General features: G+C 51.0%; 4 protein-coding genes across 4 annotated transcripts; 1 reads left to right on the top strand and 3 right to left on the bottom strand.

Moving 5' to 3' along the window:
• Nucleotides 1–2222: 2222 nt before the first annotated feature.
• On the top strand, nt 2223–3082 carry M431DRAFT_480133 (hypothetical protein; the record flags this gene model as incomplete). The annotated part of the gene is made up of 3 exons (XM_024915836.1): nt 2223–2415; nt 2477–2863; nt 2946–3082. The coding sequence occupies 3 exons, from the start codon at nt 2223–2225 to the stop codon at nt 3080–3082; spliced, it is 717 nt and encodes a 238-aa protein (XP_024776128.1).
• A 1805-nt stretch (nt 3083–4887) lies between these two features.
• On the bottom strand, nt 4888–5394 carry M431DRAFT_480134 (hypothetical protein; the record flags this gene model as incomplete). Its single annotated transcript, XM_024915837.1, has 1 exon — nt 4888–5394. One exon carries the CDS (start codon nt 5392–5394, stop codon nt 4888–4890), a length of 507 nt encoding a protein of 168 aa, XP_024776129.1.
• A 3097-nt stretch (nt 5395–8491) lies between these two features.
• M431DRAFT_81182 (hypothetical protein) lies at nt 8492–10534 on the bottom strand (the record flags this gene model as incomplete). The annotated part of the gene is made up of 9 exons (XM_024923008.1): nt 8492–8540; nt 8614–8675; nt 8853–8970; nt 9129–9148; nt 9251–9290; nt 9506–9684; nt 9820–9898; nt 10051–10097; nt 10187–10534. 9 exons carry the CDS (start codon nt 10532–10534, stop codon nt 8492–8494), a joined length of 942 nt encoding a protein of 313 aa, XP_024776130.1.
• Nucleotides 10535–11282: 748 nt separating this feature from the next.
• Nucleotides 11283–13318, bottom strand: M431DRAFT_79828 (hypothetical protein; the record flags this gene model as incomplete). Its single annotated transcript, XM_024922868.1, has 9 exons — nt 11283–11458; nt 11519–11710; nt 11781–11900; nt 11954–12077; nt 12128–12523; nt 12578–12665; nt 12753–12841; nt 12892–12993; nt 13070–13318. The coding sequence occupies 9 exons, from the start codon at nt 13316–13318 to the stop codon at nt 11283–11285; spliced, it is 1536 nt and encodes a 511-aa protein (XP_024776131.1).
• Nucleotides 13319–14767: the final 1449 nt, after the last annotated feature.

The following is a 14767-nucleotide window of genomic DNA, read 5'->3' on the forward strand; positions in this document are numbered from 1 at the left end:
TATGGGATCAATGGGATGGGATGCTTCGGCTGTTGGTTGGACTGCGGTGCTTTTTGATTGCGGGATTGCATTAGCATTGGGGGGTGTTTCCCAGGCCGCAAGTGGGACAAGACATGACAAGAGTGAGTTGCGAAACGGCCTGAGCTGAGCGGAAGAAAGCTTGAGCTTGTCTGAAGTGAGGCGAGAGAGAGGAGAGACAAGGAGACAGCAACGCGCGCGAGAGAGGGGAGCATAAAAAGAAGCTTTTCAGGCTGCATATGGCGCGGATGACGATGCTGATGGACCCGGGTCGACACGAACCTCTAAAAAACACGAGTTCGATAAAAAGTCAATGGCGTTGATAGACTCCCGTATTTGACACAAATGTGGCTATTGAGCTATCGACAAAGTGTGGCGGCCGGATTGGAGCCAAAGGGTGACGCTTCTGCCGTCGCCATTGGCCCTGGGAGTTGATTTGTCCGCGCCGGCAGCTCAGAGTTTCTTTTGATGACATGGAGACAGCTCGTTTTTGGCTCTCGCCGAAACGAAAAGGCTCTTGCATTGCATTGGATTGCATGACACAAACACGAATATGGAGATGGAGAGATGGAGAGGACGAGCAAGAAGCTGTAAGCGAGGCGTAGGATTGCGGTTCCCCAAGACTCCATGGCGCCAACTTCGCCGCCTTGTGCATGCGTCTTGGTGTGTGTGTACCTGCTACAGTGTTTGATGTATTGATACTGCCGTCCACCTCTAATATTGACTTGCTCCAGTTACTGGCAGTCTCTGTGCAAGGTGCTGACTCAGGCGCTTCTTCTCTCTCTTGGCTCCAATCTCTTCACTGTTTTTCTTGTTGCTGCTCTTCGTGCCGTTGCAGCCGCCTGACCCGGTGGAATTTGATGGCCCGGCGAGATTGGAATGACAGACAGCCCAGGAACAGTGGACACGACGCTAGGCCAGGTAGATGTTATTTCCCGGGGGGCACAAAAGCTTGGCCTTGCGCGCAACGCCTGCGAGTGCCTGGAACCTCATTGAACTCCATTGAGTGGAAGCCCGCGATTCAATCTTACTCGTCGAGCCGCTGGGGGCCTGCTAGTCTCTGGTCGGTCTGGTGGCTGTCCATCCATACAGGTTCCAAGATTGCTGCTCGAGCTGCTAAAGCTCAACTGCCCGCTAGTGGGTGGCTCTGGGCGGGCTGAAGGGCTGGCCAGGGGTTCCTGGGCGGTGCTGATAGGGCCCACTTTGCAAGCACTGCACAAGTGACGTGAAAACTCCAGTCGAAGCTTCAAGGTCTGATGCAGCACGCTAATCCAAGCACAACCTTGGAAACCCCCCCAGGCAGGCCGTGATGGGCGATTTGGGACTGATCGCTAACACCACGGCGGCTGCGCTCGGCCCCCTCCAATTCCCGCGCCCCCTGCTCGAGACGAGATGCTGGGAATGGAGCCTCCTGGGGGGGCTCTTTTCGTCCAATTCCAGGCCGCCTGCCCGCTCCACTCCTGGCGTTGTCTGCTTCAGACTTAATTACCCGTTGCCGTCCTGCTCCGGCTGGCTCTGCTCTTTTTTTCTTGATTCTGCTTTCTTTGCTCGCCATCTTTGCCTGATCACTCGCTTTCTAGGCCCTTGTTTCATTTGAGTGTAAGTTTTTTTCTCCATCTTTTTATCGAGTTTCCTGTTGCGGTGTTGTGTGTTTGTGTATAGTTGCTGTCTTTGGTTGGAGATGGAGACAAGAAAAGGCGATCGATTCCTCGTATTCACACGAGATCGATCGCCTGCGCGCAGCTACCCCTGCCCCTTTTCTTTTTTCCTTCCTCTTCCTGTCTATGCTATTCAATTGTGTCCATCGTGGTCGAGCCAGCAACTCCGCAATGACAGAATCCACTCTGGTGGGCTGGCTTTACAGCGTTTGCAGCTGAGCTTGTATCAATGGCTTGCCAGCTGAGTGGTGAAGAGGCAGTGGCAATGGTTTGAGGACAGTTGAAACCGTTCGGCGGCTGTCTGTCGGACGGAATGCGCGTCTGCCAGCTGTAAACGGCTCAGTCCTTGCCTCCTGTTGTTTCATCGTCCTCATTCCTATGCTTTCCTCCCGAAACTTGGTTTCCTCCTCAACCAACATACCAGTCACATCATACTCGCTGCTTGATCGACGTAACAAAATACTGACCATCTCTTCATCCATCAGTCAAACGCTTCTTCTCGTCTCTCGTTCAGAATTTATTTTCGCGTCCTTCAAACAACTCAAAATGAAGTACTCTGTCGCTGCCGTCTCGGCCTTTGTTGCCGTCGCTCTCGCCAAGCCCGAGTTCCTCAACTCTGCCTTCCAGGTCCAGGAGGGCAAGCCCTTTACCCTCGAGTACTCTGGCTGCTCTTCTGGCTGCGAGATTGTTCTCCAGACTGGTGCTAGCACCAACCTGAAGGACGTCAAGGTTCTTGCTTGTGAGTTTTCTCTCCTCATTGAACAGGTTGCCAAACAAATTGCTAATCAACTGTGCGACAGCTTCTGCCACCGGTTCCTCCACCACCGTCACCCTGGAGGACATCCCTTCTGGCATCTACAGCTTCAAGATCACCGACAAGAGCGGCGAGAGCAACTACAGCCAGCAGTTCTCCTACCAGGGCAGCGGCAAGGCCGTCTCCAGCGCCTCATCTGCCACCAGCGCTGCTGAGTCCAACACGGCTGCTCCCACCTCCGAGACCACCACCGCTGAGCCCACCAGCACCAAGGCTTCCTCCACCAAGGAGCACTCTACCACCACGCTGGTCAAGTCAACCACTGCTCACTCCACCACCGAGGAGGCCTCGAGCACCACCGCCCACTCTTCCATTCCCCCCAAGCACAACTCCACCACGGTTGCTCCCACACACGCGGCTACAACCACCACTGGTACGTATCTTTTGACTTCTCAACAAAACCTGTTGTTTGCCTCGTACGAAGCTCGCTAACCGATGTCTCTTTGTGGTTACAGGAAGACAAACCACTGCTGCTTCTACTTCCTCAAACCCCGCCATTACCACTGTTCCTCCCGGAAGCGCCGCTGGCCGCCTCTCTTCTCCCCTCGCCCTCGTTGCCGGCGTTGCCCTCGCCATTGCCTTCTTCTCTTAATTTTGTGGATAGGAGGCATGGGGGGAGCGGGAGTCCCCTCCTTATTTTTGCGCATTAAGGATTTTTTCTCTGGTACACGGTTAAATTTAATATCTTGAGGCAAGATTACGTTGTTGTGTTGCTTTTTTCTTCATTCAGCAGGGCAGGTTGTTAGGAAATGGATGGAAGAAGGGGAGGATGACGTATTCCCGGCGTCTGTCAACTTTTTTCCTATTTTATTGACGATTGCATGGAATACTACCTACTCTTCTTTTGACGATAATGTCAGCCCCTGCATGTACTCTAGTGGTATACTAATGCATTATATCCCCCGTTTTTTCTTTACTTCTTTTTCTTTAACTTGGGGGATCTACAAGATGATGTCCTATTTTGATGTTGTGTGCAAACGTGATTTGTCTGTTGATCTATGTATGTGTACGTTTTAGTGTAAGAAGACTGGGGTGGGTTGGGAGCTCGCCGTTTCTCGTTGGATAAGATTGATACCGTCGCACACGGATTGACAGGCGGATCAATGCAGGAACTGACTTGACTGCAACGGTCTGATATCATAATAAGCTGACGCAAGGGGCCGTTTCCTTTACCCGTGTTCGGAGCGAAAATCGGGAGCATACGAGTAAGCAGGCTACGTACACGTGGTAAGACGTTTGTCGTAGCCTTAGTTCGTGTTAAGACAGCAGAGTTTGGAGATACGAAAGCTTGTTTTTAGATTGATGTCCATTTTGTGGAAATCTATCAGGGGAAAGAAGTCTTCGTAAAGATGGAAGTGCGGGCAACTTAAACTCTATATACTGGATTCGCCTAAATCTAGGTTATCTGCCATGGTGGTCTCTAGCTTCAATGCGTCAATTGATGTACCCTGCAAGGGGCTCTCTCTGCTTCATCACGTTCTGCCAAGGTATGTAGCACGCAGCCGTTGATTGTAATCAAGTATGCAGTCACTCATCCTCGTCACACTCTGTCTAATTACCACCTTTCTGTGGCTGGATGCATGGCTTGTGAGCAACATATGGATTGGGCACCCGGGCACTAATATGCATGCTCCTTGCGATAGTTGTTGCGCTCCAGCAAATTGCCGTTGCAGCGGCACGGGATTTCACGTGTGTCACAAAACGCCTCTGCGCCTGAGAGGACGGAAGCTTGCCGTTTCATGGGGTCGTAATGCATTAAGAATCAATCGCATGTAGCTTGAGCATGTATGAGGAGATTACTTGGTGTGCCATTGTATGTAGCTAGCTAGGTATAAAAGAATACTGATGCCCAATGCCTATACTTAGCACCGCTAAATAAATCTCCCGTATTTTTTTTTAAAAGCAGATATAACTTGAGGGATAATCCAAAACATGCCATCCTTGTGTATCATCAGTCGTCCTCCCATATAATACAGTTGAGAATCTTTTTTTTTTTTTCTTTTTATGATTTTCTCATGGGGCAATAAGCTGTCGTCGGTGTTCAAAGGGGTAATGACTGCAACCTAACTCAATTAATGCATAGGGTAGTGGGGAGTAGAAGGCGGTCAGGAAGAGTAATTCCGATCGTCCGAGCAATTCTTTTCTCCTTCTCCTATTCCCTTAATGGTCGTTGATCTTGATTCTCGTTGTCTTCGTTGATGTTGTCTTCGTTGATGTTATCCGCGTTGGAGCGGGCGTATGTGTGTCTCATGTTCCGGATTTCATGTGAGACAGTGTCGGCAAAGGCACGTGCCTTTGGGTTGGGATTGAAGGACTGTCAGTGAAGACAATTGTTGGCAATGGTGTCGTCTTCAGGTATGATTATCGTGCAATCCCATTGGTGCTTCGAGCAATTTCTTACTCTTTACCCAGGCTCCTCAGTTTTTCCTGAACCCAGGGGGCCATATGGGAGACCTCATGGTCGACGAAAGGCGCGTTGGCTGTGCCATAAGCAGGCTCGCCAGTCTTGTCGTCTGAAGTGCCCATGCTGGAGACACTCCTACCATCCGCAGCACCGGTAGTGTGATCCGTTGAGGCCAGACCAGGCCGGAGTGCTCGGGCGTTTAACCCCGAGGGGTCATCACGGGCACCTCCGTTGGCATCGTTGACGCCTCCGCTGCCAACGACACCATCGGTATCTGTGGTGTGTGTAGTCTGGCTGTGGCCAGCATCGGTAGCCGGTCCGCCTTTGTTTTGGACATCCTCCCTCCCTGGCTGCGAGAGAGAGAGCAAAGCAGGGTTCTCAACAGCGTTGGTCAGGCTTGCGAATGGCTTCCGGATGGCAAGGCCTTTGCCCTCGGTGTTGGGCTCTTGTGGGTTTCCGGCGGCAGCGGGAGAGAGGTCGAAGCTCTTGGGGTATGACATGATGGTAATGAAGGTGTGATTGAGCGTCAAAGCTGTCAAACGGGAGCGAGTGTGGAGAAAGGAAAGAACGAATCGTGCGTTGCAAAAGGAGTGTCGAGTGTCTGGAGACGAGATGGTTAGGTTGAGTGGTGAACTCAGGAGAGAGGAGGCGATGGGGCCAGGATTTATACTGCTCCAAAGCACCCGTGACCCTAATTGGCAAGGCGTCCAGAAAGCACGGGGCAGAAAGCAAAGAGATGAAGACGATGGCATGAGACGCGCGAGTCGACGAATGGGAACCTCGAATTCAGGTTGATGACAAGTCGTACCGGCGTGGCTCTTTGATGGCCGCGTTGCCTGGCGTACCCCGTCAGTTCCTCCCCACTCGAGCGCCGCCTGATCTTTAGCCACTGGAGCTTGCCGTTACAAGGGGGCTCTACCGGAACTGAGGAAGATGCCCCATGCGAAAGGGCTACCGCGTGTGTGCTGCTATCACAGGCTGAGCAGGTTTCTGACTGCAGCGCGCAGCAGCGAGCATTGAACGGAGCATGGAGAAAATAGTAGCAAGACGCGTTGGCGTGGGCGACTGGGTTCCGGACAGGTACCTGCTTCTAAGCTGTGCATAGGTACTTGTCACAGGTACCTTGGACGGTGAGGAGGTAGGTAGCATTGGGAAAAAAGGTTGCAAGGGTGAGGGCGGCATATGAGTATGCTGCCTCTCAAACCGCTCTGCGGAGCTGGGCTTTCGCAACAAGGCTAACAGCACTCGTCTAGTAAATATGACATTCATATGGATCTTGCCGGCAATGCGTTGTCCAAGGGGGCTATGTACCCTGGGTGGTCTGGTGCCTGATGCTGTCCCATTTCTCGCCATGTGTCGGGTGTGCTGAAAGCTCGAGATGTGGGCGATATATTATGGACGCCAAGCAGCCAGCCCCTTAGCTCATGTGATGGATGGCCGGCCCTGCAGCATCGTGAAGCCTACGGATCTTTCATCGATTTGGCTTGCCGTCCGGTGGCCGCTCGACTATGTGTCTATCTGCGCCTCAAGTAGGCTGCTGTTGCGTTCAGCTTTCTTGCTGAGTGGACAGGCACGCACGCTCACGCCCCTTGACCCTGACGCGGTGTACATCACCGGGCTGCATTGCATGGCGCAGCTCAAGGCCGATCGCAAGGTACACGCAGATCGATTTTGCTTTCTCTTGGCCTCAAACGGACCGGATGCTGGGCCTCATATTTCGCAGGTGGCTGGACTTGCGGTCAGGCTGAACGTCTAGGCAAACTGTTTATGAGCGCGATTTTACCCAGCACATGAATCCATTGATATTCATTTCGCCACCGGGCTCGGATTCTTGCAGCTTACCTTGAGGAAATTAACGGCACATGCAGTAGTCAAGGCTGCTGCGAATGATAGGACTAGGTATGTAGCTTGAGGCGGCCAGCTAATTTGCCTAGCAGTATGCATGCATCTTGCCCCAGACAGAATAGGCTATGGCCGGCCGGAGTGGTGGTGCGCGCTCCAAACACTCACGGGAATTCTAATGGTGCCCAGCTTGAATGAGTTGAGCTGCTCAGTAGAGGGCGTCGTCAATGTTGATGAGGTGTATTTCTGCTGAGGAGGCTGTTCGTCCTTCACCGCAACATACTGCAGCGCCTTGCTCCGTCACCGACCTTGTGTGTGACATCCAACTTTGGGATGAGCTTCCGCAGACGCAATAGCTCGTCTCATCTTGAAAAGCTCACCTCACCGGCTGTTTGATTCTAAAATCTCCAATTGGATCCTGCAGCTGCGTAATGTGCTCGTTTCAACTAGCGATGGCCCAAGGATGCGAGCGCAGGCACAGAATTGATACTTCCGCGAACCGCTGTACGTCTCACGCGTACCAGTACTCGTATTTGGGTGTTCAGGTACTGAGGTGCCTCTGCTATACCTACCTGTACGCAAGGGACGCTCTTTGATGTAACCCTTGGATGGCGTGAAGAAAGAAGACGCCTCGTGTGGCAGCATGAGAAAAAAAATGATAGATCCCTTGTGCTATGCAGCTGCCTCCCGCTGAATATTTTTTTTCTTTTTTCTTCTTCCCCTCCTGCATGTACCTGTGCAGCAGCCCACACGATGAGGTACTCTTGCTGGCTGCATGAACAGCTTTGGGGCATCACACCTGCTGTACTCTGCAGCCTGCCAAGCTTGTTTGAAGCCGACTGGCCGAGAGCGAGCCTCGCAGCACCGCACCTCAGTGGGCACGTGTATATTGGTGACACTCCATAACAGCCGATTTGTTCTTGTTCCTAGATTTATCCACGTCTAGAATAATCCAGGTCCAATCGGCGGTCGCTGATATGAGATACAGCGTAGTTTGGGTCTTACTGATGGCAACCGATGTTGATCTGGACCCCTCATTGGCAGATACATAGGTACATTGCACAACACCGGCGGCTGAGGGAAGGGCACGACTGCCGGGTTTGGGTTGCATGCTCGAGGATCCATGAGGGTTGCCGGCGTGTTTAGATAACATTGAATCCGAAGATCCGACAGGCTAAAGCTTCAGGACTTGGAGAGCGCAAGCAGGGCTAAGGGCCGCTTCGGGTGGTTAGCAACAAGGGCGAGCCTGGAACACGTCGAGCTCTGGCCAATTGACGCGCGTCTTGGGAACTCCAGGACTGGCATGTTCCTTGGACGAAGATCTACGCCTAATAGGCCCTGACAGGTTCGAGAATCTTCGCTAGCTAGCGTGAGGAGAGACTCCCATTCTGTCTGTCTGATTTGCTCATTGACTATTAGTTGCTAGATAGGCAAATTAACCATAGCTGTGTGTCTCACGGCTGAGGCCCGGGCCTCGTAACCGTGTCAGAGTCCGAGACGCGAGGGCGCCTCACTCGTGCGCGATCTAGACTTCACCTAGGCGAGCAAAAGTATTCATCCAAGACAAGTGGCCTTGGCATGCGAAGAAGCATGGGATGATCATCTTTTCGACTAGCCACTTTTCCCTCTAGGCCTTCAATCTGACAGAACTGAGCACTCAGCGCCTCGTGTCTCCGCAGCCCCTCGTCTAACGTGCCAGGATTTATCTGCATGTCTCGCCCTTCCATTTCCTGCTTTGTCTCAGGTACTCGTGACTCAGTTTTCCAAGGCGGCCAGAGCTTGGTCCAGAGTATTACCTGTCAGTCTATTGGCTTGGTGGTCAGCATTGCTTCGTGTCAAGTAGGTGAGTTGTGATGAGTTGCTTTCTGAGTACCCACCTCTCAAACACATCTCTGTATTTCTGCGCTGTCTCCTGGACAACGGTCTCGGGGAGCTCGACCTAGAACACATCTGTCAGCCATCACTTAGTCACATCACATGTTGGTAACACGAGTCAGGGGGTTGAATTCTGGACCCTCCCCCTCATATTCTCTCATCGGATTGTTTCCTCCCATGTAGAGATCGGGGAATAGGAGCTAGCTAAGGGAGAGAGGGACAGCCCTGCGATATGTCTTACATTAGGTTTACCCTTGAGCCCATTGCTGGTCAAGTAGTCACGGACGAACTGCTTGTCGTACGAAGGGGCTTCAGTGCCGGCCTTCCATTCGGTAGCATCCCAGAATCTTGAGCTGTCACTGGTTTTGGGAGTCAGTAGGCGTCTTTGTTTTAAAACTTGGAGTGCGCTTTTGGTCTTTCGCGCGATGACACTTGACAGGTCATAATCCTGGATCTCCCAGGAGCTCTCCGATCATTCCGGTAGGGCATGGGGTGGGCGATTGGCTGATCGACTTACGGGGTCAAGACTTCGTCGACCTATGAAACGTTAGTTCACGGTTATTTTGGGATTTATTCAGAGGCAGCCTGGCTGGGTTTGAGGTACCCGCTGCCGATGTGTGATGGGGAAGGTTGCCTTACCAGGACGACTTCATCGGTAGCCTCGTCAAGGGCAAATTCACTGTATGGAGCTATTAGCTGACAGTCCAGCAGGCAGCAAGGCGAGAAATTATGAGAAATCAGGTTTCAGGGCATGTATGCAGAGAACGGCAATCCCAAGGTGATCGGTCAGTTACACAAACCTATCCCTCAGAAACAAGGGGACCCGCAATGGAAGGATTCACGGCTGCATGAGGAGTGGCAAGGGGAGACCGGAGCGAGATGAGGGCAACTCACAATTTGGTATCGGCGACAATGATGCCGCGCTCACGGGCGTAGGCAGCGGCGGCGCTGTACACCGACAGACTGAGCTCTTGAATGCGGGCGGCATACTTCTCGCCTACGATTTTGACGGCCTGCTGGGGGGAGATGTTCTCATCTTTCTCGCCTGCAGGGGCCTTTGTGGATGGGGTGTACTATTTGTTGACTGTCAGTTTTAAGTCCTTGCTGAGCTGAAGGGCGAAGCCAAGGAAGCGGTGGCTGTTGTGATTTGTGACAACAATAGACTGGCAAGTAGAGAAGACTATTGGATGAGGAGAGCCGTAACTTACGATGGGTCCGTTGGGGAAAGCGCCGCATTTCTGTAACCCAGCAGGCTGAGGAATGCCGTGGACGGTACCATGGGCGACGCTGAACAAGGATTGTTAGCATCTCGATCAAAGAGAGCCGGGGGGTGACCGGTGACCGGTGGCGATGGCATGATGGCTGAAAGCCGAAGGTTGTGTGTTGGCCAACAGTGCTAGATGGGTGAGGTGAGATGAGGCGAGATGAGGAGAACGTACTATTCGCTCCAAGCGCTGCCGGTGATGTAGCCTCTCACAATAGCTTCCTAGAACGTCGAAACAAGAATCAGCGGTCTGCGGTTCCGTCGATAAAAATAGAGCATCTCGTGTCAAGAGATGTCACCGGCAAACTCACAATGGGAAACACCTTGAGCCGGCGGCACACCATGGTTCGACCACGGAGCAGGCCACGTTCCTCCGGCGTCAAGGGAGCTGAGCTCGGCGCCGACAGGGATAGCAGGTGGTGTTTCAGGCCGGGCACTCTCTTCTCGAGCACGGAGAACCAATGGGCGGAAATCTGGGTCAAGATGAGGCCCTTGCCGGGGACGCCATTGGAGAGGACGACGTCGTAGGCCGAGATGCGATCGGTGGCAGTGAAGAGCAGGGACTTGTCGTCGAGGCCGAAGAGGTCGCGGACCTTGCCTGTGGAGAGCTTCTCCAGGGACTGCAGGGAGATGGAGGTGATGGCTTCGGAGGACGACATGGCGGGCTGTTTTGTTTGAGATCCTACCCTGATGCTGATGCCCTGTTATTGATCCCTTTTTGCTGGTTTTGTTTATATCCAAAAGGTTGCGTGTAGTTGATGAGTGGATAGGTGAGTGACTAAGATCTAAGTTTCAACACTGAGATGAAATTTTGCATGTGGGGGCCGTGATCTACTAGCCCGCCGATTTGTGACGAACAAAATACGCTCATTCGGCTGGCCGTTTGTAGGCGAGAGCTATTTTTGGGCGGCTGAATCTTATTCGCAGGGGGCAGAAAGGTAGATGAAAGGGTAAAAGATTTAGACCACAAATGTGTAAGTTGGAGAATGATAACATCAGATGTAACACAATGGAGATGAGCTTCCATTTGCTTGAAGCTCTCAGTCATGAGCTCTGGTGGATCCAGTCTTCGGCCGTATGCGGAGGCTTTCCGTTTCGGCGCCCCGCTTCATATGCCGTGACTGTGAGACGGATTTGAGTGTTCAATGGAGTTGACTTTGCTTGATGCTGCGAAGTGCCGATGGTGCTACATTACACCAATGCATGCGAGATCTCATTCATCATGGGAATCTTCACGAGGCGTGAGACTGAGCCTATGGCATAAATGATGTCATAAGTATTACATGGATATCATCCGATGGATTCACTCGTACGAACCATCATAATATGCATATACACACTATGCATGTAATAGCGCACTTCTTTATAATTTTGAGATCAATTTTATAGCTTCACTAGCTTAATATCTCAATTGAGAGCTATTTCGTGCAGCGGTGGCGGCTGGCGCTTCGGGAAAGTTGCCTCCCATGCGCTCTGAGCCTGAATCAGCAAACCTTCCTGGTGTGCTTTGGCCGCAATTTGCATGCCAAAGGGCCGCCCGTTGAACTCAAGATAACCAAGAGGCACCGTCGCAACTGGGTAACCTAAAGTCCATTTGTTAGATTGACAATTATAGTCTTTCGAGGTTGCTTTCGGCTATTCACCTGCTGTGAGGGCAATGCCAAACATTGGGCCATCTCCGGGTCCAATGATGATGTCGATATCGTTCTCCTCGAGTGTCTTATCAATTCCCTTCTTACCACAGAGTTCGCGAGCGCTGTTCATAATTTCATTATACTCATCATCGGACATCTTTGCCTGCACGGCTCTGAGAAGAGCTGCTTGATTATCCGCACCTGCGTAATTGATCAGACTCTGGGATCATTTCATCTATACACGCGTGTATGTAGGTACGTATAGACTCACCTGGGGGGAGTTCCTTGTCTGCATGAGTTTTATTAAACTCGATGAGATCTTCAAGTGAATGTATTTTGCTGTTGTCAACTCCCGAGAGATATTCTTTTATGAGATCCTTGAACGTTGTGTCTAAGTGACAGTCAATGACAAATTCTGAGGCATGTTATTTAGTGTAAGATTACCGAAGGCGTTCCATATTTTAATCTTTCCATTGTCGGTCGATTCTTCTAGTGATATCAGAGTCACAGGTTTCACAACTTTGGCTACAGATTTCAGTTTCTCGTAAGCCTGCTTCCACTCTCGTAGCTGGCAATGATGTTAGCCATGGAAGCACGATTAGCGTGACGGGACCATACCATTTGATCTGTCGCCTGCTTCTCATATTTGACGAGTTTCGTATCAAACAGCCATTTTTCAGGTTCCAAGATGCCGATCCGGATGTTGTCCCATGAACCAGTCGCAGCGCTCTTGTACCCACCTTCCGGTATCGTCGGCTTGCTCGGATCTACAAGGATTTGAAGGAGATTTGCGAGGTCCAAGGCCGATTTAGCCATTGGACCGGCGGAGTCTAGCTCGAGAGTGATGGGAATGATGCCAGTTTGCGACACAATCTTTACGGTAGGCTTGATCGTATACAATGCGGACCTATCGCTGGGCATGATGAGGGAACCCATGGTATCGGCTCCGACGGCAATGGGCGAAAATCCAGCAGCGACTGCAACAGCAGAACCGGTGGAGGAACCTCCAGGGCTCTAGCTACTCGTTAGACCTGCACCATCCCGAAATATTCTTGGGGTGATAGTTACGCTGTGGCCGCCAATGGAATCGTCCTCGCGAAGGCCACCCCGGACATATGCAGACTGCGTCTGGCCACCCACAGCAGACCACCCCAAACTCGCCATATTCGACCTTTATGAGGAATGAGCGGCATTCTTTTGTACGGAAAGGCAGACAGACCTATACCAAGACCACTCCTAGGACAAGTTAGGAAAGGTTGCCAGCACACCTGCATCGCGATGACTCACAGATAAGTTTGCTTTGCCAATGATGATGACGCCCGCATCTATGAGCTTTGAGGATGTCAGGTCTCTTCTCTTGAGATTTTGTTGATCCTTATTACCTGGTCAACAATTTCTGCATTCTTTCTCGGTCGGGAGCCGACAAGCGCAAGACTGCCGCCGGTAGTGGGCAATCCCAGCTCCAGGACGGTGGCGATGTTGTCCTGGAAGGATCGAACGTGTAAGAATGAGATCTATCTTGGAAATGTAGATATTAGGATGAGAATTGAGTATGGGTACCTTGAGAAGGATGGGAATGCCATGTAGTGGCCCGCGGACGTTGCCCGCGGCTCGTTCGGCATCAAGTCTAGCTGCTGTCTCGCCCAGAAGTTCTTCCGGCGCAACAGCGATGACGGCTTTTAGATATCCGTTATATTTGGCTATTTGGCTGAGGTAGAGCTTAACTAGTTGCCTGCTGGTGATTGAATTGCCATTGAGCTTGGCTTCTAGCTCAGATGCGGTGACGGTAAGAACGTTGATGTCGGCCATGATCAGCGAAGATGAGGCAACACGTGGATGTAAAGATGAGAAAATTGCCAGGCGAAGAGTACGTGAAATGAGAGATGATATTTTCTGCCAGCTTGTCGCATATTAAGGTGCGGAGCATGAAGGATTCGACCACAAGGAGTGTGTTGGCCAACTGACTCATAATTGCATTTGGTATGCAGTCTCTCCAGTCATTCAGACTCTTCAACATGCGGCTACTTGTACAGTATACTCTTGTAGAGGCAATTGTGGACCATTTTGTCTTGTCATCAATGTCACGAGATTCGACTTTTACAGACCTGTAAATGCAGTCAAATACATCACTTGGTATGCGAGTCGAGGTAGGGTGTTGCAAACTTACACTTAATTGCGGCAATGGATGCGAAAGAGTTTGGTCATAATGCTATACCGGCTCGTCCTTCGGCTTTCAGAAGATTGCTGGATAGCTAAGCGTTCTATAAAGGGGAAAGCCGACTTCGATAAAGCATCTCGGCAGATGCCACGTAAGTGAACAAGTGTATGAGCAGGGGAGACAGCACCAATAACTGCGTATAGCTGCGTATTACGCGGAAGATCCTCCCATCGTTTACGCTGAACAAAGTCCAAACTTCTACAGGCAGCGATACATCTGCATTTATGTCTCATAACTTCGTCTCCGTCGGTCTACTCACTTGTCTAACAGTGCCCAGAATTCGCTTATACTAGTGCAACAATAATTGAGGCAATTAGATGTCTTCAACATTGAAGCTCATCCAGGTATCTTTCATGCGGACTTGGTCCTCCAACATTCTCAATATGAACTATTTAGTCAGAAATCAGTCATCGGGTAACGGCATTTGTGTCATGTTCAAGCACTCCGAACCCCATGTTTGTCGCCTATCTGTATATTACGACGTCTACCTGGAGCCTGTCCGGTGTTCAGCTGCGGACTTGGGTGCGGATCGGATCAGGATAGATATTAGGCACTTGTATAGGCGAGCGGAGTTTCAAGGGCTATGTACATGGCTTAACCAATGGAGTTGTTCGGCATTCGATCGTTAGATCTTGATGAGGTGGAAATGATTTGCAATCATGTGGGGCGGACGTTTATTCCATCTCCTTGATTACAAAGTCCGGAATCCTTCGACTGAGAATACATGTATTCAATCACCAATAGCAGACCACTATCATTGCCTATTCCGTTGCTAGTGTATCTGTATTCGCCTAGTTGATTCACATGTTTGACTAGCACCTGGTGAACCAAGACCCTTGGATCTCTGTGTAAGTAGATCATACAGTGCAGGGCGTCGCGTCGACATAGCCTCATTTCTACATCATGTACGCCAGCCTAAAATTGAGGATCGGTTTCGAAAATGTCATTCGCGGTGTATAAAAAGGCTATGGATTTGCTCCACCAAACCATCATATAGACGCTCATCTATTGTTTATAAGATTTTGTTGCTCTCATACTAT

This window comes from Trichoderma harzianum (assembly GCF_003025095.1).
Source record: "Trichoderma harzianum CBS 226.95 unplaced genomic scaffold M431scaffold_4, whole genome shotgun sequence".
Lineage (NCBI taxonomy): Eukaryota > Fungi > Ascomycota > Sordariomycetes > Hypocreales > Hypocreaceae > Trichoderma > Trichoderma harzianum.